At 46.0% G+C, this 27,345-nt stretch overlaps 1 protein-coding gene, 1 long non-coding RNA gene, 1 other non-coding gene and 1 pseudogene across 4 annotated transcripts; 1 reads left to right on the plus strand and 3 right to left on the minus strand.

Annotated features, from left to right (window-relative positions):
- Window positions 1-7,001: 7,001 nt before the first annotated feature.
- LOC139177540 (dnaJ homolog subfamily C member 8 pseudogene) lies at window positions 7,002-10,365 on the minus strand (annotated as a pseudogene).
- Window positions 10,366-16,969: 6,604 nt separating this feature from the next.
- TMEM107 (transmembrane protein 107) lies at window positions 16,970-21,928 on the minus strand. Of its 2 annotated transcripts, XM_019982244.2 has the most exons (5): window positions 21,697-21,925; window positions 21,471-21,538; window positions 21,269-21,369; window positions 20,435-20,531; window positions 16,970-20,008 (listed from the first exon to the last, which is right to left on the minus strand). In XM_019982244.2, the coding sequence occupies exons 1-5, from the start codon at window positions 21,781-21,783 to the stop codon at window positions 19,939-19,941; spliced, it is 423 nt and encodes a 140-aa protein (XP_019837803.1). In that variant the 5' UTR covers window positions 21,784-21,925; the 3' UTR covers window positions 16,970-19,938. The 2 variants fall into 2 exon arrangements, with proteins under 2 accessions (XP_019837803.1, XP_019837804.1); XM_019982245.2 differs by lacking the exons at window positions 16,970-20,008; window positions 20,435-20,531 and adding an exon at window positions 20,024-20,342 and having other exon boundaries at window positions 21,697-21,928.
- LOC139177826 (U8 small nucleolar RNA) lies at window positions 19,055-19,190 on the minus strand. The gene has a single exon (XR_011562293.1). It is a non-coding gene; the product is annotated as a U8 small nucleolar RNA (small nucleolar RNA).
- A 74-nt stretch (window positions 21,929-22,002) lies between the features above and the next one.
- LOC139177541 (uncharacterized) lies at window positions 22,003-27,188 on the plus strand. Its single transcript, XR_011561986.1, has 3 exons — window positions 22,003-22,210; window positions 22,693-22,807; window positions 23,068-27,188. It is a non-coding gene; the product is annotated as an uncharacterized lncRNA (long non-coding RNA).
- Window positions 27,189-27,345: the final 157 nt, after the last annotated feature.

Here is a 27,345-nt window from a genome sequence, read left to right on the forward strand (position 1 = left end):
TCATTGTTTCCTTCTTCGCAAGGTCAGGTGCAGGGGTTCCTCTGGATTGAGGGCTGCTTCCCACTTCCCTCGGCTATCGGTTGGGCCTGCAGGTTTGATTCTGGAGTGATGGATCCAAACATATATTCCTGCCACCTTGAGAGCAATAGGGGTGCTTAAGATTACAGAATAGGGCCCTCTCCACATGTGTTTTAAAGGCTCTTTTCTCCAGTCCTTTACCCATACTTGGTCCCCTGGTTGGTGGAGATGTACTGTTATGCATAAGGATATGTGTAAAATTCTATATTACCTACTTACATATTTGAAAGATGGTGTGTCCTAACCCTTGCAGCTGCTTATGTAGTCCCTCAGTTCTCTGGCATCTCCCCTTAAGCTAACTAGCAGGGACCATAGTCCATACAGGATTTCAAGTGGTGAGAGTCCTAGCCCTGCCTGGGTTGAGCATCTCACCCTCAAGAGGGCCAAGGCTAACATGTCTACCCAAGGTAAGCTCATCTGACATAGTTTAGCTAGGGCTTGTTTGAGGGTTCAGTTAATGCGCTCTACTTTCCCTGAACTCTGGGGATGGTAAACAGTCTGCAATTTCCACTGGGTCTTCAAAGCCCTTGCCACCTGTTGTACTGTCTTGACTACAAATGTCGGTTCATTGTCCAACCCTATGGTCAGAGACATTCCATATCTGGGGACAATGTCTCTCAGGAGTGCCTTGGTTACTTCTCTTCCTTTTTCAACTCAGGAAAGGCCTCTACTCACCTCGAAAAGGTGCAGATAAAAACTAAAAGGTATCTGAGTCCTTGACTCAGAGTGATTTCAGTGAAGTCCACTTCCAAATCCTCAAATGGGGATAGTCCACAATGTTAGGTCCCTGCTGGCCTACTAGGCCTCTGGTGAGCTTTGTATTGTAAACAGGTTGCACATCGCTGGGAGACAGAAGAGCAGAGTGTGGGGAGGCGAGTGATGAGATAGTACCCGCCTAGCCAGGTCTCACTAAGAGTCAGACACGACTGAGCGACTTCACTTTCACTTTTCACTTTCATGCATTGGAGAAGGAAATGGCAACCCACTCCAGTGTTCTTGCCTGGAGAATCCCAGGGATGGGGGAGCCTGGTGGGCTGCTGTCTATGGGGTTGCACAGAGTCGGACACGACTGAGCGACTTCACTTTCACTTTTCACTTTCATGCATTGGAGAAGGAAATGGCAACCCACTCCAGTGTTCTTGCCTGGAGAATCCCAGGGACGGGGAAGCCTGGTGGGCTGCCATCTGTGGGGTCGCACAGAGTCGGACACAACTGAACCAACTTAGCAGCAGCAGCAGCAGCAGCAAGGTCTCTAAGGCAGTCTTGCCCATATGGGTCAGTTCATGTTGTTGGTGGACCAGCTTGTAGGGTAGCTGCCCTGGAATATAGACTTGGTGGTCTTGTGTGATCCACCATCCCGTCTTGGCCTTGGTTCCCACTTCCGTTTTTATCCATTTCTCCTCTTTGGGAGAATACCTGGGGGCAACTGATATTTCCTGGGCTAACAGGACTTTTGGTTTGTCTGGCGGCTGCCCTCAGGCAGCCTGCTTGGTGACTGCATTGGCGTGGCATTCCCTTTAGCCACTGGGTCCCCCCTCTTCTGGTGACCTTTGCAGTGGATAACTGCTTCTTCCTTCAATCCCCATATTACCTCCAGGAGCTTCAAGATTTCAGCTTGGTTCTTGATCCCCTTTCCTTCTGCAGTAAGGAGTCCTCTTTCCTTTTATAAGGCTCCGTGAAAATGTAGAGTAGCGAAAGCATACCGTGAGTCTGTGTAGATGTTGACTCACCAGTCTTGGCTGAGTTTCAACGCCCTGATTAATGCCCACAACTCCACTCTCTGCTCTGACCATTCTTGAGGAAGCACCTCTACCTCTACCACTTCAGAGTCAGACGCCACGGCATACCTGGCCATCCTTTTCCCAGTCTCCATGAAGCTGCTACCATCAGTATATAGGACCAGGTCTGGGTTTTGGAGTGGTTTATCAGTCACGTCTGGTCTGCTAGAATATACTTCATCTAGTATTTCTAAGCAGCTGTGGTCCAAGGGCCCTGCTTCGTCTGGTAGGAAGGTAGCTGGGTTTAGAATTTGTACAACTTCCAGTTTTACTGGCGAACTTTCACATAGTAATCCTTGATACTGAGTCATCTGTGCATGTGTGAGCCAATGATGGCCTCTGTAATCTGACAGGGTTACAACTGAGTGTGGGACCTTAACATTGAAGTGTTGCCCCAGTCAGCTTCCCTCACCAGTAAGGTGTTGGCTGGTAGTGCTCAGAGGCAGGGTGGCCATCCGGCCGTGAATAAGTCAATTTGTTTAGACAGGTAGGCCACTGGCCTTTACCAAGATCCAAATTCTTAGGTTAGGACTCTCAAGGCCATTCTGCTCTTTTCATGAACAAAGATGTTGAACTCTGTGGTTGCATCAGGAAGTCCTACGGCTGGGGCCTCGGAAAGTTTGGCCTTAACTGTTTGAAACGCTGCCTCCTGGCTTGGTCCCACTTAAGGGGCGCCTTTTCTTCTCCTTTTAGAGCCTCATATAGGGGTCTGGCCAAGTCTGAAAATCCAGGGATCCATATCCTTCAGAACCTTGCTGCTCCCAGGAACTCACAGACCTTCTGCCGAGTGGTAGGGTTAGGGATGGGGCAAACTGCTTGCTTCCTTTCAGTTCTCCGAATCCGCTGGCCCTGAATGATGCTGCTGCTGCTGCTAAGTCACTTCAGTCGTGTCCGACTCTGTGCGACCCCAGAGACAGCAGCCACCAGGCTTCCCTGTCCCTGGGATTCTCCAGGCAAGAACACTGGAGTGGGTTGCCATTTCCTTCTCCAATGCATGAAGGTGAAAAGTGAAAGTGAAGTTGCTCAGTCGTGTCCGACTCTAGCGACCCCATGGACCGCAGCCTACCTGGCTCCTCCGTACATGGGATTTTCTAGGCAAAAGTACTGGAGTGGGATGCCATTGCCTTCTCCGTGCATGATGCTAAAACCTAGATATTTGACTTGTCTTTTACAGATTTATGCCTTTTTCTTTGATACCTGGTACCCAGCTTCCATTAACAGGGAGAGGAGGGCCTTTGTTCCTTCTAGGCATTGAGCCTGTGTTGTGCTGGCCAGCAGAAGGTCATTGACATATTGCAGCAGGGCACAGCTTAAATCTTGTCCAGGAAATTTAGCCAAGTCAGCAGCCAAGTCTCCGCTGAAGAGAGTAGGGGAGTTCTTGAAGCCCTGAGGAAGCCTTATCCAAGTGAGCTGTTCCTTGTTTCCTGTATGTGCATTTTCCCATTCAAAGGCAAATAGTGGTTGGCTGACAGGTGCGACACAGAGGTGGAAGAAGGCATCTTTTAAGTCCAAGCAGGAAAACCATTTGGTTGTGGAGGGGATCAGTCCTAGTAGGGTGTACGGATTAGGCACTGACAGGTGCAGAGTAATTGTTGACTCTTTTACAGCCCTTAGGTCCTTAACCAGATGGTAGTCGTGTGTCCCCAGCTTTCTTACAGGCAGCAATGGGGTGTTCCAGAGTGGCTGGCATTTTATCAGGAGTCTGTGTTGGAGTAGTCTGTCTAAATGAGCCTGGGTTCCCAGTTGGGCCTCTCAGGGAGTCAAATACTGTCACAGTTTTCCAGGCTGAGCTCCCAGTTTGAGATCAATCAGGATGGGGGTGTGATGTTTGCTAGGCCTGAGGGATTCTCCTCGGCCCAAACTAGTGGGTATCCAGTCTCTAATTCAGGAGGAATGGTCCTCTCTTCTGGAGGGGAGGAATACAGGCACCATTCTTCTCTCCATACTGCAAGAGTCATAATCAAAGATGAGGGCGGTCCTGTTTATTTTAGCTGGGCTGACCCTTTGGCAGAGAAGGAAGTTTGGGCCCCCATCTTGGCAAGCAGGTCTCTTCCCATCAAGGGGACAGGGCAGTCAGATAGATAGAGGAATCCCAATACTACTTCATGGCCCCCTAATTGGCATCGTCAAGGACCACAGAAGGGCCTGTGGGTCTGAGCGCCTGTGGCCCCGATGATAGTGGTTTCCTTCCCCAAGAAGGGGGCTACTTGTTGAGTGACCACCAAATGTTCAGCACGGGCATCCACCATAAAGTCCACTGGATGGCCCCCTACTTGAATTCTGACCATAGGCTCTCGGGGGCCCAGTTGGAGAGAGCCTGGTCCTCTCTAGTCGGATTCTGCTCCAGCTAGCCTGATCAGATTAGCACTGGGTGGCTCGGGTTGATATTGGCTCGGCAGGCCTGCTGCTTTGGTTTTCTTCTCGGGGTGGCTGGGGCACTCATTCTTCCAATGTCCCTTCTCCTTGCAATAGGCACACTGATCGTGGCTGAGGGAGTTCCTCTTTCTCAGGTCTGGGCCTTTTGACTTATGAGGTGGCCCCGCTGGGGTGCAGGCTTTGAAAGGGCAGCTACCAAGAGTGCAGCTTTTTGCTTCATCCTCTTTTCTGCTTCTTGCCATGCTGTTTGGTCACGATCAACAAACTTTGTTAGCTATTTCTAGCAGTTCTGTGGCATTTTTTTCCTGTAAAAACCCTTCTAACTTCTGTAATTTCTTCCGGATGTCTGATTGGGCCTGTCCCACAAAGACCACATTTATCATCCATTGGTTCTCAGGGGCTTCAGGATCAAAAGGGGTGAAGGCCTCACATAACCTCTCGTAGAAGTCAGCCGGGCTTTCATCTGGTTTTTTGCAGCACCTCAGTGATCTTGGCCATGTTGGTAGGTTTCTTAGCCCTGGCTTTTACTCCCTATAGGAGGGCCTGTCGATACCTGTCCAGCCGGTTTTCTCCCTCCCTTGGTGTTGGGGTCTCAATGGGGCTCTTCTTCTGGGAAGGCCTCCCATACCAGTTCTCCACCTCTAATTGACCCCCTGGAGCCATTCCCGAGCCTCTGTCACGACTCGTTGGTGCTCCTCGGTGTTGAACAGGGTGAGGAGAAGCTGCCGACAGTCCACCCAGGTGGGGCGATGAGTCTGGAAAATGACTCTAGGAAATGGATCAGCACCTGAGGTTTTTCAGAGTATGAGGAGGGTATGATGCTTCCAGTTGAGAAGATCAGTCGTGGAAAATGGTTGGTGGTAGAAGACAGTTCTCCTCTCTTGTAGAGTCCCATCAGGGGCAATACGCTGCAGTCTCTGGGTCTCTCTTAGAGGCATTTGAAGTGTTAGGGCAGCTGCCCCTTGAGCTGACCGGAGATGCCTGCTCACTGGCCCTGGGGTGGCTGGTCGTTGGGGCTTCAGGAGCATCAGGAGGAGGAGGTGAAACGGAAGAAGGTGGACTGTCTGCTAACTGCAGATCAGCCGCTCCAGGCAGGGGAGCTGTAGGGACGTAAGGTGGGGGCATTGGAGGCATGTCTTCAGCCTCGCCCTGGAGGATAGGCAGTTCCTTTTTCTGGCGTGAAGCCTTTTTTTCCGATTGAACCACAAGAACCTTACATTGCCCCTGACTTGTCATACAGAACCGAACCCAGGGAGGCCTTAGCTGGGCGATTTCTAATCATTGGTCAATATATGGAAATTGGTCTGAATGGCCAGGGTCTTAGGTCACAACTCTATATTGCTCGGACAGTGGGCACATCTAAAGTCCCCTGTGGGAACCATCCGACACCAAAGGAGGGCCACTCTAGGGTACAAAGAGTGCGCAGCTTTCCAGGGGTTAGTTTCACACCATATTCTCCAGAGAATCCTTTGTTAACATTTTTAATCATGCATTTTAAAACAGTAGGTTTTGAGGTCGAACTGCCCATTAAGTGAGAGTTCCCACCCTGTGGTGGTGCCCCACAATGAACAAAGGGAAACACTCACTTTTGTCTGCCTGGCCGCGCCCCTCGTGGAGATTTAGGCTCCTCTTAGCACTGACAGGTCAGTATAAGCCCCTGACTTGGACCAGCCTCACAGGGAGAGTTTAGATCCCCCAGAGACTGGTGCTGCCCTAAGCTGTATGAGGTCACTGCGGAATCACAGGTTGGAACTCACTCAGGCTCTGTAGTCAAAGACGGTGGTGCACAGGCTCTCGTTCAACACAAGCACACATCCACTGCACACCAGGATTAACAGACCACCCGAGGGAATAAATCCTATTCTGAGTGACCCTCTGGTCACTGGGAGGTGATCAGGGTCCTCTTCTGCCATATGGAGGGTCCTGACTCGGGCAGATGTCCCCAGGGCACTCACCCATCTGACATCCTGTTCTGGAACCAGCTTCTGCTCTCCTGCTAAGTCTGTGCGGGAAGCGGCGTGGGCCATGGCCGACGCAGCCTGTGTGAGGGTCAGTTTAGTTTAGTCACTCAGTCGTGTCTGACTCTTTGCAACCCCATGGACTGCAGCACACCAGGCTTCCCTGTCCATCAGCAACTCCTGGAGCTTGCTCAAACTCATGTCCATCAAGTCGGTGATGCCATCCAGCCATATTATCTTCTGTTGTTCCCTTCTCCTCCTGCCTTTAATCTTTCCCAGCATTAGAGTCTTTTCCAGTGAGTCAGTTCTTCGAATCAGGTGGCCAAAGTATTGGAGCTTCAGCTTCAGCATCATTCCTTCCAATGAATATTCAGGACCGATTGGTTTGATCTTCTTGCTGTCCAAAGGACTCTCAAGAGTCTTCTCTAACACTACAGTTCAAAAGCATCAATTATTTGGTGCTCAGCTGTCTTTATGGTCCAACTCTCACATTCATACGTGAGTATTGGAAAAACCAGTAGTTTTGACTAGATGGACCTTTGTTGGCAAAGTAATGTCTCTGCTTTTTAATATGCTCTCTAGGTTGGTCATAGTTTTTCTTCCAAGGAGCAAGTGTCTTTTAATTTTATGGCTGCAGTCACCATCTGCAGTGTGAGGGTCAGTCTCTGACAGCAGGTTGGCACCTGTCTGTCTGTCACAGGGCCAGTGATTCCTCTGGTTGCCTGACAAGGGTGGTACAAGGGACCAGCTCAGTTGTAGTTTCCTGGCCAATGCACCGCGGTGACGGAAAAAGACAAGCAACACTTGGAGATGGAGAGCAGCAGGGTTTATTCAGCACCTGTGCGGGCTCAGAGGTGTGGCCTCCAGAGTGCGGGCTTCCCGGTCCTAGTGACTTTCCCACCTAAGCAGTTTGGCTGACACATAGGCCGGTTCACAGAAGCAGAGGTGGTGAGCAGCCATAAGCAGGCCAGTTTACAGAAGCAGAAGTGGTGAGCAGTAAGCATAGCAGTAAACTTAAGCAACTATTTTAGTTTTTTTTTTTCCTCTTCAGCCCAAAGGGGTGTCACTGCATTCCTGGAAGGGGGCAAAGGGGGCTGATGGCCATAGTCTCTGAGACAAACAGGAGCTTGCTTCTCCCCTCCCCAACCCAGGCTTCCCAGGGCCTGGGGTATGACAACCTCCCCGGAGCTGCACCCCACCCCCTCCCAGCAGAAGCTTGGGACTGGCTGTGTCACCAGAGGTGTCATTTCCCAGCTGTCTGGGGGAGGTGAGTGAACCCCGGGAGTGTGTGTTGGGTGTGAGGACTCAGCAGATCTAAGATAAGATGTTCTCAGCTCCCTCCCTGTCCCTGGTACAGCCACTTCCCTGGTCCTCAGACACTGACACGGAATGTCTGGGTGGCTTAGCCTCTGTGAAAAGGAAGAAAAGAGCAACTCCCCTGATGATCTCAGATGATGCTGTGGGAGGATAGCTCATGGTTTTTGGCTCTGCGACTACTCTACTTTTTAGTCAGAGAACAAAGATACCAAATTTCAGGCTTTTAGGTTCTGAAGCCACAGCTTCTGGGTCTCAGGTGAGGTTGAAAGGAGGTATAAACAGGCAGAACTCCCCACCCCCACCCAGCCTCAGCACCCTACCCTAGCAGGGGAGCAACTAGTGGAGGATTAGACAAGATGTTAGACACAGGTTTAGGGGTCATTCTCATTCCCGGACAGCCAAGTCCAGGGGATATGGAAGGGACAGAACTCAAATACACTGGGGGAGCCAAGGCCACTGAGTGTGGCTTGGAAAACTGGCACATTGCTCTTCCTGTTGGATTCTGGGGACAGCAGCAGCAGGATAGAAATGAGAGCGCATATGATCCACGGAGGCGGGGACCCAGGATGATTTATCAGGAGGAGAGGACTCTCATTGAGCAGCCCTCCCCACTCACCCCATCTATGCTATGGTGCTAAGGTACTCCCCAAATTTAGATCAGTGGTGGAAGCAGGAGAAGAGGCGGGGTGGGGAGACTAAGTTCACCTGAAAATGACTAAGAGAATGTTTTCTGCAAGCAGGTAGAATGGAGACCCAGATACACTGAACCAAAAGAAAAATCAATATATTCGTATTAACTGAGATCTTAGCTTCTACATTCACCAGATCAATCTCCAGGCCCCACTCCCAGGGCTCATTCAAAAGATGTGGGAGGAGGCCCAGGGTCACTTCTAACAAGCACTTCCAATGGTTCTGATGTAGGCGACGTGAAGGAGACCTTTAATAAAGGTTTTCTTTTATGGCTTTTTCCTTTTCTAACAACTGACTTTGAAGTTGGGGTTGAAGAAGGCTGGGTCATTGTCCCACTGACTCATGAACTTGCTCCATCCACATGAGTCAAACCTGACCAAACTAGTAATTCATTTCAGACACCGTGTGTCCCTCAACACAGTGTGTACAGAAAAGGCCTTCTAATCTGGAGTAGGAGCAGCAGGCCTGAGGGAGCACTGCCTGGAGTGCGGACAAGGGCTTAGCACCACCGCTCTCACTATCAGCTCCTCAAACCTTGTGACCTCTGACTTTGCCCTCCAATCTGGAAGACTCGGGGCTGCCTGCCAATCCCTGGGTTCCTGGAGGGGAGGGAAACTGCCAAGTACCTACTGCCTGTGAGGAACTTCACGTAGATTACCCCCCCACCCAGTGTCTTTTTTTTTTTTTTTTTGGTTAGGGTATAAAAATTTATTACACAGATAGAATATTACCACTAACAAATGCAGACAGGCAAGGACACCACGGGACGGGATGGAGCACGGCTAGCTCTTTGGAAAGTGAACAAGTTGGGTGGCTTGGAGCTTCATGCCACGCAGGTTGGCCAGTCAGATGGGAAAGCACATGCCGGACTCCAGGGACGTCGGGGCGCCCAGTGACCACTCTGGGTGTCGGCGGGCTTCCCATCTGATCTGGGGCTTCGAAGGACGCCACACCCAGAAGCAAGGAACTGAAGCAAGGGGGCTTCCTAAGGTGGCCCAGGCTTGTCTCTGGAGTCACGGCAACGCCAGTGTCAGCAGTGTGTTTAACTGGATGATTTCCACAGGCTACACACGACGCTTCTAACCATCACACTTCAGTGACGTACAAAACATTAAGTTACAGGCTGTGGGAAGAGAAGGCAGCACCTTCCGGTCCCAGTTGGTCTGAGGGGTGAGGGTCGGGGGAGGTTTCTTTTTAAACCGAGCCCCTCATTTCAATGTACAAAATAATTACTTTGATCGGTATTAAAGTGTACTGAAAACAAAATGGACTAAAAAGCAAATACTACTCTATGTTGGGGTGAAAATGGGAGGAAAGAATGAGTCCTTCAAAGCAGGAGGGAGACAGCTGGGGAAGGTTCTGTGGCCGTGACCCTTGGCGGTCACTCATGCTGCTCCATTTTTACTTTTGGTGGTCTCAGGAAGGTCCAGTTTTTCTTCTCTTTCTTTCCTTTCGTATTGGCTTGGAATTTCGCCAGCTGTCCATGCGACCATCTCGACTTTCCTCAAAATTTTTCTGCCACTCCCTTTCTCGTTTGGCTTTTTCTTGAGCTTCAATCTCTTCCTCCCGTTGTCACTTCCTTTCATGCATCTCTTTGGCTTCTCTCTCTTTCCTTTTAATTTCCAGCTCAGCAAAGAGTTTCATTGTCTGTTTGTATACTGCTTGTTTGAACAGCTCAGGGTCATCCTCCTCCACATTTGTAGGCTTTCCTTCCTTCTTTAATTGCTTTTTTCGCTCTTTCACGGTGTGTTCCACGTATTCTTTTCCTGCCTGAATTACATCCAGGGCCCTCTTCTTTTGTTCCTGATCCAGTAGCAACTTATAAGCTTTGTCCACAGCTTCAAAAGCCTTTTGTGCTCTGTCAGCATCATCTTGATTTTTGTCAGGATGCACCAGTATGGATAACTGCCGAAACCTCTTTTTTATTTCTTCATCTGTCACTTCAGGATCTATCTGAAGAACCTCAAACGGGTTCAAATTGAAGTAGGAGGAACCAGGACGAGTCAATCTTTCAATCTGATTTTTGGATGTTAGAACTGAATCTCTCTTCTCTATTTGTCTCACCTCACTGTAGAAGGTCATAAATGCTTCCTCTGTGCTGCCTCCTCCACCCGAAGCCCCACTCTCTCCTGGAGCCACCATTTCCCCGGTCCAGCAACCACCGCCCCCAGTGTCTTAATTACACAAATAATGTGACTCCATTCTCCTCAAAAAAATATTAGAACACTAGACATAAAGCTGAGGTCCTCTTGAATATCCCCCACTTTGTCTTTTTATTTTACTTTCTGGCAGTGTTCATGTATTCCTCCTTTTGGGAAAATAAGTTTTCTTGTTTTATATTTTTTTCTACTATTCTATATCCTTAAATATAGATGTTGATTATCTTTTTAAAAAATTTCCAAAATGCAAGATCCTCTCGCATCTCTTTGTATCTATCTTTTAAAAATTCAGCATTATATTGTAAACTAAGGAATTGGTAACATTCAAAATTTAAAAGGTACAAAAGAATGTATAGCAAACCTTTGTCCTGAGCCATGCAAGACCCCTACTCCATATAGCTGCTATCTCCAGTCTTAAAAATCCTCTAAAATGGTCAGTGCAGAGACAAACATAGACAGAGACATAGATACTTATTTCCTCTTGAAAAATACAAATGGTATCAGACTATATGCATTGAGTTTCCCTGCAGTTTTCCAATTATAGACATTTTTTTTTCCCTCTTGTGCTCCCTAGTATCTCTGTTTTTTCCAGACTTCTTGGTAGGCTTTCTTAATACATGGGGGAAATATATGGGAGGAATCTCTCTTTTATTTTGGAGGCTTTTTTAAAATGTCTGCTGGTCCTTGGTTCTCTTGTTAATATTTAATAGGGAGCCACCAAGAAGCAGAGTGGAAGATCTGTGTGTGTGTGTGTGTGTGTGTGTGTGTGTGTGCACGTGCAGGGGAAGGGCACTCATTGACTGGGCTTTGCTGTACCACAGTGGAAGCCTTTTCATGCAGACTCCCAAATGTTGACAAGTGACAGACTTTCTCTGGGATCATTCAGTTTTCTGAGAGGAAAACATCCCCCATTCTCTGTCTCTGCCATGTGTGTGTGTGTGTGTGTGTGTGTGTGTGTGTGTGTGGCGGGGAGGGTGGGTTTGAGGGCAGTTCCTATTTCTAGCCTCAAGCCTCACCCCTGTGGTGCTTGGGGTCCCCAAGTCCAAAGCCTCCCCCAAAGTGAGCAGGTGGAGGGGCAGTGTTCGTGACTCAGATGTGAGAGGATAAAGGAGACCAGAGTGTCTCAATATGCTGAACACAGGCTCTCAGCCCACTCTGTGTTCAGCCAGGCCCTGACCCGGAGTCTGGGGACCTCCAGGATCTTCTAGCATCATGTCCTATTTGGTCTGGGTCTGTCAACACCCTTAGTCCACTGTCCAGCCTCCAAAGCCTTGTTGAAATCTTTTAATCCACTGTTTCTTTAGTCCTTGTAGACATATGCCTGTCTGACTCCCGTCATCCACTTAAGTTATGGAAGGCGCAGAAGACAAATGCTCATGGCCAATCTTCCATGCTTATAAGTCTCACCACAGTTTCTTTAACTAGTTCCCTCAAGGACCAGCTGTGGATTTTCTTTTCTTTTGGCTACCAGTGGGAGAACGTGATCTTAGCTCCCTGACCAGGGATCCAGCCGGGGTCCTCTGCACTGGGAGTGTGGAGTCTTCACCCTAGACCACCAGGTAAGTCCAAGGACTGGCTTTTAGGTGGTTACCAATTCTGTCACTGTTACAACAGTGCTTTTAGGAACATTGTTGTAAATACCTCCCATGACCAATCAGCCCACAGGTCAATCCTGTGACGTAGGCACCGTTTTGTTTTTTTTTTTCCTTTTTTTTTTTTTTAACTAGGGCCCCACGCCATGTGGGTTCTTAGTTCCCCATCCAGGGATTGGACCCATATCCCCTGCATTGGAAGTGCAGAGTCTTAACCACTGGATCACCAGGAAAATCCCAAAGTAGATATTGTCTTGATTTTACATCTGGAGACACCTAGGGTCAGAGAAATGCCTTGATAGGGTCTTTTTTAAAGTTGGTTAGTCAACTTTTTATATATATATATAGAATATCTTAAAAATTTTTTGTATAAAACATAATAAAGTGATGTCTTTTAAATCTGTGTAGTTCTCCCTGCTCTGCGCAGAAACCAGACAGGCAAGTAGATAATGAATGACAGTGAAGCATGGTCTCAGTGAGGAGTGTTTCAAAGGAGAACCCAGCACGGCAGGCCTGAGAGGCCTCCTGATCCCAAACTCTCATTCTGCAACCTTCCATTCGTTAGAAATTCACTGGGGTTAGCAAGCTCCTCTATCAAACACTTGCTGAATTGAGTCAGCTGATCTGACCTGATAGCCAGGAGTCTCGGGTTCTGGTCCTATCTCTCTGTCTGAGTGATGTCCTCAAGAAAGCTGCTTTCTCCTCGGGCCTCATTTTCCTCATTTATTAAATGAGGGCTCTTTCACTCTACTATGCCAGGCACTATGCTGGCACCTAGAGCTACACTAGTATATAAGAAAAGAGTTCATGAGAACACAGCATGGGAAGTTCCCTGGTGGTCCAATGGTTAGGAGTCTGCTCATTCACTGCTGAGGGTGCACACTCAATCCCTGGTCTGGGAACTAAAATCCCACAAGCCATGAAGCACAGCAAAAAAAAAGAAAGAAAGAAATGTTTGTCGATTACACCTCAATAAAACTAAAGGGAAAAAAAGAAGCACCCACCGGGATTTTTGACGGATGTAATGAGCAAGTGATCAAGACACTTGCCAACACAGCTCAGACAGACTTAAACCAGAAAGGAGACTCTGAGGGCTCACATGACTGGAGAGTGACTGGAAACAGCAGGATCCAGGTGCTTATATGATGTCATCGGTGATTGGTTTCTCCATGTCCAGCCCTGCTGGCCTCTGCCTTAGCTTCATTTCCAGACAGGGAACAGAAGCAGCTGCAGGCTCACAATCTTTTAAAATACTAGGTTTTGTTTTTTGTTTTTTTTTTAATGAATATGGTTCAAAAGAGCAGATGGAGAAAGTCTCTCTCCCACCCTTTTTCCCAGTCCCCCAGCTTCCACCACTCAGCCACCAGTCCTCCCAGTAGTTGTCTCCTTCCAGATGCTCTGTGCATATTGCTTTCCGTTTTTTCTTTTTTTCCTTTGTTTTTCCTTTTTTAACACAAATGGAAGACCACTACACGAACTGTTCTGCAACTAGCTTTTGTCACTTAAGTATCTTGGAGATTGCTCCAGAACCATGTATAAAGTTTACTTTGCTCCTGGCTGCACAGTATTTCATGGTTATGTAATGATACCAATCCCCTGTTGACAGACATTCGTTTCCAATCTTTTGCCAATACAAGCAAAGCTGCAAGGAATAATATATACATTCCGATTCTACCTGTGTGCAATGTGACGGGCTAGTTTCTAGATGTGAAAATCCTAGGTCAAAGGGTAGGTCTTGGTCTTTGTAGACCTACAAAGGGTAAATCCTAAGTTTTTTGATGGTGATTTTGATGGAATATTGGCAAATTGATCTCAGGTAGATGTGTTATTTTTTTTTTTAAATGAAAGGTTTATTCAGGGATCTATACACTCATTACACAGAGTGTGGGCCATCTCAGAAGGTGAGAGGCACCAGGGTATGGGGTTGTGTTACCAATTGTTACTCTCACCAACAAACAGATGAGGCCTGTTTACTTAAAGCCAATACCCTCTTCAGCTCTATGAAATTGTTTTGGTCATTGATGACGTAAGTTAAGCATGATCTGCATTTCTCGTGTGGTGAATAAAGTCAGCTATCTCTTCAAATACTTGAGAGTTCTTTGTCTTTCCTTTTCTGTGAAATGTCTACCTAATTTTTTGTACATTTTTATTGAGTTGTTATTTTTCTTATAGATTTGTAGGACATTTTTACGTATCAAATTTAGCCCTTTCTAATATGAGTTATAAATATCTTCCTTTAGACTGTCATTTACCTTTTAACTTTAGCTTATTTTTTTACCATACATACTTTTAACATTTTAAGTATGTATTTAAACATATCAATATTTTATGACTCTTGAATTTTGTTGAAGTCTTCTTCACTCCAAACTATTTACTTCTGTGGTATTCTTACCAAAAATGCGTAACCTCAGTCTAACCATGAGAACACACTGGAAAAATCCAAACTGAGGGGCAGTCTGCAAAGTAACTCAATAGTACTCTACAGATGTGTCAAGGTCATGAGAGGGAAACAAACAAACAAACAAAAAACCAAAGGACTGTCTCAGATTGGAAAAGCCTAAGCAGACATGCGGAGAAGGCAATGGCACCCTACTCCAGTACTCTTGCCTGGAAAATCCATGGACGGAGGAGCCTGGAAGGCTGCAGTCCATGGGGTCGCTAGGAGCCGGACACAGCTGAGCGACTTCACTTTCACTTTTCACTTTCATGCACTGGAGAAGGAAATGGCAACCCACTCCAGTGTTCTTGCCTGGAGAATCCCAGGGATGGGGGAGCCTGGTGGGCTGCCATCTATGGGGTCCCACAGAGTCGGACACGACTGAAGTGACTTAGCATAGCATAGCAAGGAGACATGACAACTAAATGCAATGTGAAATTCTGGATTACACCCAGAATCAGAAAAAAAAAAAAAAAGCATCAATAGGGAAACTGGAAAAACTCAAATAAGACTTGCGGATTAGTTACTAGTATTGTATCAACACTAACTTCCTTGTTCCATAATTCTAACCAGAGCTATGCAAAATGTCAATATTTGGAGAAGTTGGGTGAAGGATATATGGGAAATTTGTACAATTTTTGAAGGTTTTCCGTGATCTACAGTTATTTAAAATAAAAAGGTTAGAAATGTCAAAGTTTCTTTAAGTGCTTTTGTGGTTTTATTTTTCAAACTGTAACCTTTGATCTATCATTCATATTGGTATAAGGTATTGATCCATATTTTCCCCAAAAGGCTACTCAGTTCTTATAAACTCTTTTTTCCTTGCCTTTTACTTTTTCTGCACTGGGTTTTGGTGTGGCATGTGAGCTTTTCTCTAGTTGCCAGCATGGGCCTAGTTTTGCCCTGCAGCACGTGGGATCTTAGATTCAGCACTAAGGGGATGGAACCAGCATCCCCCTGCCTTAGAAGGTGGATTCTCAACCACTGAACCATAAGGGAAATCCCTAATAAACTTTATTGACTAATCCTTTTCCACACTGATCTTTTTGGGTTTTTTTTTAAGTTGTAAAAAATACATAACATAAAACTTACCATCTTAAACATTTTTTTAAGGAATTTTTTTAAAGTTTTTTTTTAGTTTGGACCATTTTCAAAGTCATTGAATATGTTACAATATTGCTTCTGTTTTATGTTTTGGTTTTTTGGCCACAAGACACGTGGGATCTTAGCTCCCTGACCAGGGGTCAAACCCATACCCCTGCATTGGAAAGCCAAGTCTTAACCACAGGACTGCTAGGGAAGACCTCATTTTAACCATCTTTAACTGTTTAATTTGGTAGGGTTAAGTATATTCATATCATCATACAACCAATCTCCAGAACACTTATTACCTTCTGAAACTGAAACACTACTCACTAAACAACTCATTTTCCTCACCTCCCTCCCCCCTCACCCACCACAACCTTGGCAAGCACCATTCTATTACATTCCATCCCTCTGCTGCTGCTGCTGCTGCTGCTAAGTCGCTTCAGTCGTGTCCGACTCTATGCAACCCCATAGATGGCAGCCCACCAGGCTCCTCCGTCCCTGGGATTCTCCAGGCAAGAACAGTGGAGTGGGTTGCCATTTCCTTCTCCAATGCATGAAAGTGAAAAGTGAAAGCGAAGTCGCTGAGTCTTGTCCGACTCTTAGCGACCCCATGGACTGCAGCCCTCCAGGCTCCTCTGTCCATGGGAGTCTCCAGGCAAGAGTACTGGAGTGGGGTGCCATTGCCTTCTCCATCCATCCCTATGAATTTGAGCCAACTCTTGGAACTCATATAAGTAGAATCCAGCAGTTTTTGTTTCTTCATGATGGACTTATGCTGATTAACAAGCCACTAATTTCACCATAAAATGAAAACCTATTTTTGATGCTAATTGGCAAAGCGGCTGGTGTTGACTAAGAGATATATAGTTGAAGTGGATGAAGAAATCGAGGCACAAAGTGGTTAAGTGACTTATTGGCCATCACATTACCTTGGAGGAGAGCGGGTACACTTTAAACCGCTCCATAGCTCAATTCCCGTCTCTGCCCTCGGCTAGGGCTCACAGAACAAAGCCAAGCCATGGAAACCAGCACCATCTAGGTGATGCTTGAAGACAAGAGGTGGATGAAGTCTCCAAGGAAGAGTGACCACCAACATTTACAGGTGAAAGGGAGGAGACAACCCTATAATGCGTCCTCAGTGGCTGGCCAGCTGTGGGTTTTCAATCAATATTCATTAGATGAGTCTAAGAAGGAGCAGCCAGAATAGTTGGAGGTAAGCCAGGGGAGCTAATTTTCAGAAAGGAAGGAAGAACAACTTTCAAATGAGGGTAATGGTCAACATATAGAAAGGAGGTCGAGCCAAAGTCTGGAAAGAACCTCTGAATTTAGGAACAAGGAACTCACTGGTGATGAACGATTTCTTAGGACTGGAGGAGCAAGAAAGTGCTGGTAAATGTTTAACAACCCACTCTCCAAGAAGAGTATGCATTCAAATGTGTACATAAGTTTATTATAAATTTTGCTGATATAAAGGATGTGCAACAGAATCTGCAAATAATAAAATATACAATATTCTTTATTGTAAATTCTACTCTTGTATCCATAATTTCATAAATGGAATTATATCATAAGTATTAATACAAGGATAGTAACATAACCATTGGTTGATATTTTTATTTACATTTTTGATTAAGATAAAAATGAAACACTGAAGATATGTTGAAACTTCACAGGTTCCTCAATGACTTGAGTGATTCTTTGCTGATAAGTTTTCAAATCCTGGGGGAATACTTCATTTTGTGTGTGTGTGTGTGTGTGTGTGTGTGATATTTGTAGTATAACAGTTATGGACATGACACTTAAAGACTTAACCTGCATTATTTAACATTTTCCCCATCACTTTTTAAAATCTAGACAATCCTTTTTAAAATCTAGACAATCAGCAAAGCCTGATATGTAGTATTTGCCAATTTGGGGAGTGTAAATACTCCCATTTAGGCCAGTTTCAAATTACTAACTTAATGTCACTAAATAAATTGGAAAGAGATACAAAGTAGTACATCATTTCTTAGTATTCCCACCATACAGATACCATAAATGCAAACAACCTCAAAACCATATAATAGTAAATTTATAAAATAACCAGGAACTGATGAGTATTTCTTACTCTGGTTTCGGGTTTTCTGTTTTTTTTTTTTTTTTTTTAGGTCTTAACCATTGGACTGCCAGGGAAATCCCCCTCCATTTATTTAATTGCAAGGTTACATATTCAATATTTGATATAGCTGTTTTTAACAATCAGTCCATGATGTTTCTGGAAAAACAAACAGCTTTCACAAATCAGTAAGCACACCACTGGGTGTGGTGAAAGTCAGGCTGTCATGGGATGTAACTCTCCTGGTCAAGCCTGTAACCATGACCGGCAATATCCACCTTTCTTGCCTCCTGGACAATCTGCTCCTCTCTCTGCTTCAGTCACACTCCAAGGCCTCACTCAAACTGCTCCTGTAGGAGCAACACTCCTGCCACCTGGGGCAGGTTATTCCTACTCCATAGCATCTGCAAGTCGAGTTTGAAACATTTATCATAATTTGTTATTAAAGTACTCTGGGAGTACCAGAGATTGTTCTTTGTCCCCCTGAGCTATAATATCTGTGATGGCCCAGGCCGAGTATAGGTCACATTCACATCTGTTTCCTGGGTACCCACTATAGTGTATAACAAGTGCTGAATAAGTATTCTCTGAGTGAATACTCATGAAGAAGGGCTGTGTGCAGAGACAGAAGGCATCACTTGAGGAGGCTCCACCAGAAAAAATCTCCTTTGATGACTTTTGCTTATTTAGAATGGCGTGGGCTCCACCATTTAAGACTAAAAAGTATAGATTAAAACATCTACACTGAATCTTTCCTTAAAAAATGTGCCCCTGTGAGAACACTTACCCTGTGACAAGGTAGAACTTTCTTCTCTAATGCCAAATAGTGTGTTTCAATAACTTTCTTTTGAACATGTTCTAGCCCGGGGCTACCAGACAAAAACTAGGGTGGGTGTTCTAATTAGACTACTGAGTACACAGGTAACCTTTGCCAGGTTTCTGGGTTGGGCGCCCCAAATACCAGGGAAGTCTACCCTTTAGCACGTGACCCTTCCTAGCATGGCGAGATAGAAGTTTTGACAGCCATTCATTCATGACACCAAATTTGACAGACATTAAAAGAACCACTTTTTGGAATATCGGAGGTACACAGAACATGCCCTCAGATAAGCTTCATGAAATTAAAAAAAAAAAAAAAAAATACTAACTAGCAAACTAGGATTCATGCAAAGAAACGAAACCCTGGCGTTGGGAAAAAAACTCCTGACAAACCGTACACTACACAAACACACCCAAACCCAACACCCTTAAAAAAGTAAAAAAAAAAAACAACACACCCCAAACCTTACAGACGCCATTAGAACCAACACTGCGGCTGCTAAGTCGCTTCAGTCGTGTCAGACTCAGTGCGACCCGATAGACGGCAGCACACTGCGCTCCCCCATGCATGGGATTCTCCAGGCAAGAACACTGGAGTAGATACAACTAATAACAAAACTTGATCTAATGTTAAGAGCACATTAACATTACGGATCGTCAGGAAGAATCAGATAGGAGCAATCAGGGTGTTGCAAGTCCTGATTACGCAGAGCCGTTAATCACGAATCATGCGAGCTCCAATCATCATGTTCTATTCTGCCCTCCAAAAGGAGGAACAGGTAAGGATTATCCTACCTGACGATACCGAGAAGGCGGCAATATTCCGTACTCCGGAAATACGACTCCGCTATCAGGGAGGGTGAGTAAACGACATGTTAGTCCGAGCAATCTAAAGTTATCCAGGTTCTTCCACTTGTTGTTCAATTTATTTGCAGATGTTTTAAAATATATTTTTCCATTTGGCTGTCAAAATAGCAAACGCTAATCCCTCCCAGAATGCTTCACTCACTTAAAGAGCTCGAGGTACTACCCTTAAGCATCACTTTATTTACATATCTCCGCCCACTCCCTTCCGCCAAAAATCTACCGTAATAACTAAAATAGAAGCGACATTTAGTGTCTTAACTGTGCAAGGCTGGAAAACAGCCTTCCATTTCTATAGTAGTTTGGCCACCCCAATTTTCTCCTGAAATTTTTGTCTTGATTTCTTTTTTTTTTTTTGGCCACGCTGCCTACCATTCAGGATCTTGGTTGCTCCACCAGGGACTGAACCTGTGACTGCTGCAGTGGAGGCGTTGGGTCCTAACCACTGGACAGCCAGGGAATTCCTGTAAAATTCCTGTAAGTTTTGATCTTATCCTAAAATATATTTTATTACAAAGGACTGTAAACAAAACGCAGATAATCCCAGACTCGAGAGATAATTACCCTAACACTGACATCCTTCACTAAATGCAGTGTTAGAAGGAGAGCTGAAGCCTTCCTCTTCCAGGAAGGGTGAGTGGTCCTTCACTGCTTCAGCCTTCATCCCTACTTCAGTCACGAAGGTATCAGAAAGGTTTCTTTTTCAGCCCAAAGACGCTGATGAATAATGTTATTTCGGTGACAGCTGGGAGGGCACTGAGGAAGGTAGGTGATGGGTTCAGAGTTCCTTCTAATAAAAATACCCAGATCCCCAAGCCAGCGATCCCACCCCCCACCCCCTAAGTGCAGGAGTGACAGTGAAGTCACTCAGTCGTGTCTGACTCTTTGCTCAGTTCATGGGATTTTCCAGGCAAGAACACTGGAGTGGGTTGCCATTTCCTTCTCCAGGGGATCTTCTCAACCCAGGGATCGAACCTAGGTCTCCCACATTGTAGGCAGATGCTTTACCGTCTGAGCCACCAGGGAAGTTTTAGGAGTGTAGGAGGGGAGGACTTCAAAAAGACTCGGGAATGTTGAGTGGATCTGGTATCTTACACATGGAGTAAAGGGCTGGATAGGAGAAATCTTCAGATTTAAAGTAAACCTCCCTTCCCCGTCCTCAAACATTAGGTGCTACCATACCTGCAAAAGACAAAAATGTACCAATACGTGGTGCACTCCCAACGCTCAAATATGAAGAAGGACAGGGCCACAGATGCACCACAGTGAGCCCCGATGGCTTGGGAATACACCAGAGTCAAGGAAAGCCTTTGGATCAACAGGTAGTGATGAGCCAGAAAAGGCCGGTGATGGGCCTGGCATCTGCATTCACAATCAGCTCCTGGTGAGTAAGGCATCTCTCACTCCCTTTACCACACTGCAAAGGCCAGAGCCAGAAGCCCAGACTTTTGGGTTTTAGGATGGCCATGTGTAGAGGCCAGAGCTGAGCCTGCCCTGCTGGGAAACCAAGCTACCTCCATCCCGTATCTAGTTTGGACCCTTCAGGTGAAGTAGTAGACTCCCAATCTACTCCAAGCACACAGAAATGCTCACAGGGACACAATACACTGCTGGGATCACTTTCCAGCACCCTGGTGTTGAGAGCCTTCCCTGATCCATCTTCCTCACTTCCTTTGTCTCTTCTGCCTTCCCAAAGTGCTTTGTATCTTTACATCTGATGGCACCCGTGCTTATCACACTGAATTACAGATGTCTGTGCGTCTCCCTCTTCCTCAAGATAGAAAACTGTGTTGTACTCCCATCTTGAGATCTCCAGTGCCTGGTGAGTGGCAGGAGCTCAAAAAGTGATCCGAGATTGTATTAAATCTTCCACATTGCCTAACATCTCTCCACAGGAGGGATTCTGTTTGCCTGCTAGAGCAAACACCATTGTGCCAGAAAGGCCTGGTTAAGTGGCTGAAGGGCGTTATGGTGGACAAGGGCCGAGGAGGAAAGGAGTACACGTAGAAAGGATACAGATGAGGCTCTGGGTGCTGTTGAACATGGAAACTCCTAAGAAGAAACCAGCCAGCTCCACTGCAAAGAGGGCCAGGGTAACAGAGAGCGCTGCCACCAGCCTGCAGAAAAGAAGGAAGTGGCTCAGGCCTTCTGGACTTTTTCTAAGACCCCTTCACTCCCACTACTGCCTAATTCTGCCCACCCTGTCCCACATGCTCACTGAATGTCCTGCTTCTCATACTCCTCAGGGGTGAATTTGAGAGGCAGGCAGGCCTGGATGTTGCTGTCCTAGGGAGCAGGGCAGAAAAATAGAGAAGTTGAAAGAGGGTCTGGCGGCGGGATATGGGAGGACTCCACCGTGTAAGGCTCCGGGGGAGAAAGGGTGGGGTGGGGCTGGGACCACCCCAAATTGGAAGGAGGAACGAGAAGAGAGCCATGGGTCTTACCCTGGACCAGAATAAGGTGATGACGACCACCAGATGCGCCAGGAGCGTCAGAAAGCGAGAGGGCACGAGCCCCGAGATCCGGCCCATGGTCCCCAGGGGAAGAGGTACTGCCTGGAGCAGAGGCCGTTTGTCTCTGGGGCTGGAAGCTCAAGGAGGGTCACTCCTCAAGGCTCTCAAGCTAGCAGACAAAAATTCGACGTACGCCGCCCTCCCCGCTTACGCTGGCACCGCTCAGTTGCCTTGGTAACCGCAAAAAACGAGGGCTCCGACGGGACCTCTGAAAGTCTCGCGAGAGCGGCAAATATCGCGCCGCCGCCAGCCCTCTGGGAAACGTTGGTCCGGGTCCACAATACCTGTGCAGATCCCGACCGGATGCAGAGAATCGAGCCGTCGGCCTTCCCGCGTGCAGACGAGCTGTCTGCACAGCCTGAGAGTGTGTTGTGGCGCGGCCCTACATTGCCGAGTCGGCCCACACAGCACTGGCGAACGGAAACTCGGACACTCGCTCCTCCGGGTATCCCCACGCCGGGAGCGGCCTGGGCCCCAGCCCCTGCTACTTTGCCCAGGATGACCCTCCGGACACCACAGTCACCACCACTTCAGCCTTAGGGCGTCAACATGCCCGAGGCCTGGACACTCTCTTTTCTTCCATCCTCCGCATCAGTGTAGCTTCTCCCTGACCTAGGCCGAATTTGGAGAGGTGGATGCCCCTTTATTGTCCCGGAGCCCCTGGTTGTTGGCCGACCGTATACCTGAACTTTTCCTTGATTCTGGTTCCTCGCCCCCGCCCCAACTCACTCAGATTGGCGAGGGGTTTGCAGAGTACAGAAAAGAGCCCCTCTCCTGAACTAGGGTGTGGATGAGAGGCGTGTTGCGGGAATGAAGTGGACAAACGGTATCAGAAAAGGGAGTGGAGGAAGAGAATGAAACCCCGCGTCCCTGGGAGGCAAGAGTCGAGGGCGGAAATTCAGACTCTACGATTTCCTTATCTCTTAGAGGTGTGGCCAGCTATAGTCTAAGCATCTCTCACGATTGGGACCTCACGGACCTTCGGACCTTAAAGGTGATTTCCTGCAGAACGGAAAGTTCTCGCCGGAGTTCATGGCTAACAGTTAAGTCACAACTTCCAGGCCCCCCCACCCCCACCCCCTTACCCGATCATCTCCCAAGAATAATAATGGATAATCCAAAATAAGAATAGAAAGAGTTTTATTTGAGCCAAACTAATGAGTAGACTGGAAGCTCCTTTCCCAGATTACTCTGAGAAACTGCCCCAGCGAAGCATCGTTTTCAGTGCAGTTTTGCATTTTGTAAGAACAAAGAACTTTATACAAGTCAGGGTTACATTTCTTCTTTTTTTTCTTTTTTAAGGACCAGATGATTAATATACAGCAGGTCAGCATGGCCTTGGCACCTGGAAAGCATCTCTTATCATCACATCAAAGGTGTCCCAGGAAGAGGGGCATTTAATCTTTATTTTTAACATGGGCATTTTTTACTTCTGGTCAGCGTACCCTTTCCTTTAATTAAAGCAGATGTACAAAGTGTGTTTGATAGACCACAAACAGGCTATTTTAGTTAGGATAAAATTCAAGTTGTGTAATGTTTAAGCCAGAATGACTTCCCTATATATCTCAAAATGTGAACACTTCTTTTATTACTACTCTCCATCTCAGTGCCTCTTAGACAGGTCTAAACTACAAGCCCAAGAGGCATTTTTTAATTTCCTCATTCATTCATTCATTCAACAAATAAGTCCCAGGCACTGTGCTGGGCTCATATCCTTGAGGAACAAGGAAGAAGTCTCTACCTTCCTGGGGTCAGAGAGATTGACAACAAACACGTCAACAAATAATGAATCTGCAAGGTAAAAGTTGTAATAAATAAATTTTAAAGGAAATAGTAGAACAATATGATCAAGGAAATTTTCTTTGAAAATAGACCATTTGTTCTTAAAACTTCATTTTAGGAAATGTGGTCAAAACAGAAAAAATGCTTTTCTCTCTTGCAGGTCCCCAATGTACTAAATGGATTTCCTTTTTCTAAACCAGTGTGTGAAAAATTTCAGGTGTCAAAGTGATAGTCAAAAGATGTTTCCTCAAGTTCATGCAAGACAAAGGGATATAACAAGAATGGATAAACAACAAGGTCCTGCTGTATAGCACGGAAAACTATATTCAATGTCATCTGATGTCATAATGGAAAAGATATATATTTATATCTGAATCACATTGCTTTACAGTAGAAATCAACACAACATTGTCAAACAACTACACGTAAATAATGTTTTTTAAAATGGTGTGACAAATTTGAAATTTAATGTGTGATCCTAATGGGTCCTGGATCAGAAAAATAAAATTTATTATAAAGGACATTAGTGGAAAAATTGGCAAAATCTGAATAAGGTCTCTAGCCAAAATAATAGAGTCAATAGTGTCGGAGTGAAAGAGGTGGAGTGAAGTGGAAGCAATCTACAGAGTCTTAGAAGATAAAGTCTGAACCTGGGAATGTGTGTGGGTGAGAGAAGGAAGGGATGACTGTTAGATTTTGGGATCCAGCAGCTTGAAGTTTGGGGCATTCTGCGCGTAACAGCCTTCCTGCCTGGGTACCTATAGCTAGTAAGAACAGGAAGATAAATTCACTTTGTGAACTGGTAAACAGCAGGCATTTAATCGACTTCCCTGGTGGCTCACTTTCCATGTCTTTGGTTCAGAGAAGCCTGCTTCACACTCACCAAAGAGAGTTTTGGAGCCACCTTGTGGCCACAGGTGGTAGTGCCAGTGACCAAGGGTCCTTCGGCCACTCGACCCAGGGCTGGAACTCACATGTTCCGATATTTGAACTGGCCATAAAATAATTTAGAAATGCGTTTTTTAAGTCAGAAATATTCAAACATATTGTATGTAAAAGTAAAGTATTTTTCATTCAAAAGGTTATGACCCCTTTTGAAGCCTACCATTCTGTTTCAGCAATTACCAACACATGGCCAACCTTGTTTCAGCTATATTCTGCGTCCCAGTCCCACTGGATTATTTTGAAGCAAATCCCAGACATCACCAAATAGTTCTGTCCAGGCGGAGGAAATTTTCATCCCACTGTCTTGAGTTCTTTTAGCTGATCTAATAATTAAATTAACATAAGATAGATTGATAGGAGGAAAAAAATCCAATTTAATTCAAACACAGGGAAATCTCACAGAAAAAGGACCACCAAAGAGACCAAAGGAGGCTGTTTATATGTTGTTTTTTGACAAAGAAATATTGTTTGTGAAGAATTAACAAAGGGGTTTGTGCTTGGGGTAGCAAACTAAAGAAGTAGCAAAGTTTGTTATGTAGCTATCTTAGCCTTGAATTCCCTCACTCTGGTGATAAAACAAAATTTATATTTAAAGACAGGACAAGAAAAACTGAACATAAAATTCTCTCTGTGTGTTTGTTTGGGCCTCGCCCTTCCCTCCCTAATGTGCAAGTGTGCACCTGCGTTACATATTAACCAGATGGGAGTGACTGCTCAACTATACAGATCAATTTTTTCCCCTTTCTTCTAATGCTACAGTGTAACTTTTGTTTGCTGTTGTTACTTCTTAAAACTTAAAAGAATAGCATTCTTTCTCAACTCTGTAGAGGGTTATGAAGAACCTCAGCTTCATAAGTCCTGACAGGAGGTGTACTGTTTCAGCTGGGAGTCATGGTGACTTGTTGCTCACTTTGTAAATGCTTTCTCGGACTGTTACCTTGGTAAACCTTGTGTAAATTATCAGTCTGGCATTTTAATGTAGGATCCTTTGCCTTGAAAATGTACATGACTAGTGCCTTGGGCTTTTAACAGGCAGCACACCAGGTTTGCTTGTCTCTCTTTTTCTGGTGTTTAATCTGAGCTTCGAGTTCAGGAGTAGGCAGACTGAAGCAACCATTGAACATTTCCCATCAGTTTTTCACACCAGGTGAGCAATTTTAACTAGAAGACTGTGGGTTCAAGTCCTAACCCAAGGGTTCAAGTCCCAATCAGTTTTGGCTGGGTTTGAATCCCGTCTGAGTTGTGCAGTTTCAATGGGGCATTGATTTTAAGCCACAGCATGATGGAATCATGTTAGCATTTTAAAAGATGATTGTCTTTGACTATTCTGGAGACAGAGACATTAGGGAGGAGTCTACTACAGTCATCCAGCGAGATGGCAGTGGGAATAGGGAATGAGGGCTAACAGAATTATGAAGGAAATGAAATTGAGTGAACTTGGTGACTAGAAATGGGAAGCGAGGAAGGGGGAAGAGTCAAGATGAATCCAAGCCTCAGCTTGGCCTCTAACTGAGAGTGCAGAAGACTGGGAAGGAAATGAGACAAGAGGGAAGGGGACAGGGCGCAACCTTTACAAGAATGACGCAGCTACTGAGAACTGGATAGGAGAGAAAAATGGTTAGAACCGTTCAGGCGCAAGATGGCAGAAGATTCAACTTCCAGTAGACCTTAAACCTTATTACATGCCCATCCTGTATATTAACATGTTGAAGGACACACCCACAGGTACCCTGACACTTCTGAGGCAGACCATAAAAAGCCAAAAAGGGGGGCAGTGGCCCAATTTCTGGAAATCCTCACCCCTTCCCTAAGTAGTTAGAATAATCCTCCCAAATGTTACCCTCTGAAATTACTCAGCCCATAAAAACTTACCACATATTTCCCAGTGCTCTTTCAGAGATGGCCCACACTTTTTATGGATCGTGTTCAGTTCAGTCGCTCAGCTGTGTCCGACTCTTTGCAGCACGCCAGGCCCTGGAGCCTACTCAAACTCATGTCTCTCTCAATAGATCTACTTCTTACCTATCTCTTTGCCTCTCCCTGAATTCCTTCTATGTGGAGACATAAAGAACCTCAGCTTCATAAGTCCTGACAGGAGGTGTACTGTTTCAGCTGGGAGATTGTGGGTTTGAGTCCCGCCTGAGGTGGGAAGTTTTCGAAGGATGACAGGCTCAAGTGAAGGTGTCCAGCAGGCACTAGACTGAATCCAGAGAGGTGGGAGCAGGATTCAGGAGCCCTCAGCACAAAAGTGATGGCTGACTCCAGGGAAGGGTTTACTCCAGGGAAGGTGTGCAGCATAAAGAGAGAAGACAGAACTCCTAGGGAAAAAGGACAGAAAAAGAGTCTGGAGGGAGGGGGACGGTAAGATAGGGGAAAGCCAGCAGACAGCAGTGTCATGACAACCAAGGGGGAAGGCTCTTAAAGGATGTTGCCCAGTCAATTAAGGTCAGGCTTCTCCGCTGGCTTTGACTTGTCTGTAGTCCCTGATAACTTTCTTTGGCGGTATTGGACCTTTGAACTTCTTTCACCCTTCAAGAAGCAAATGAGCAAATGTGTGTGTGTATGTGTGTGTGTGTGTGTTGGGGGGGGGGTTCTTTTAGCTTCTGGTATTCCTCTTTATAAGTTTCCATCCTGGTCTCACCTGGGGAGCTTTAACAGGTACAGATATTTATGTCAACGGAAATCAGAACAGGGGTTGCCTCTGTGAAGGCGGGGGGGGGGGGGGGGGGGGGGACGGGGGGGGCGGGGGGGGCGGGGATCGACTCGTAGAGGATAAGAAAGAACCTTGTAGGATGAAGAACATGTCTTCTATCTTGAAAGGGTTGTGGGCTGAATTCTTGAAAACGCATCAAA

The sequence above is a fragment of the Bos indicus genome, chromosome 19, assembly GCF_029378745.1.
Source record: "Bos indicus isolate NIAB-ARS_2022 breed Sahiwal x Tharparkar chromosome 19, NIAB-ARS_B.indTharparkar_mat_pri_1.0, whole genome shotgun sequence".
NCBI classification, from domain to species: domain Eukaryota; kingdom Metazoa; phylum Chordata; class Mammalia; order Artiodactyla; family Bovidae; genus Bos; species Bos indicus.

Excerpts from the sequence above, each read along its gene's own strand:
- TMEM107 (XM_019982244.2), bottom strand. The coding sequence starts at position 21,783 with ATGGGCCGGATCTCGGGGCTCGTGCCCTCTCGCTTTCTGACGCTCCTG. Across the intron at positions 21,370-21,470 it reads TATGAGAAGCAGGACATTCA|GCTGGTGGCAGCGCTCTCTG; the intron begins GTGAGCATGTGG and ends TCTTTTCTGCAG. Across the intron at positions 20,009-20,434 it reads TACATTTTTGTCTTTTGCAG|TGCCCTCCCAGCTGTCACCG; the intron begins GTATGGTAGCAC and ends TACCTTCCTCAG.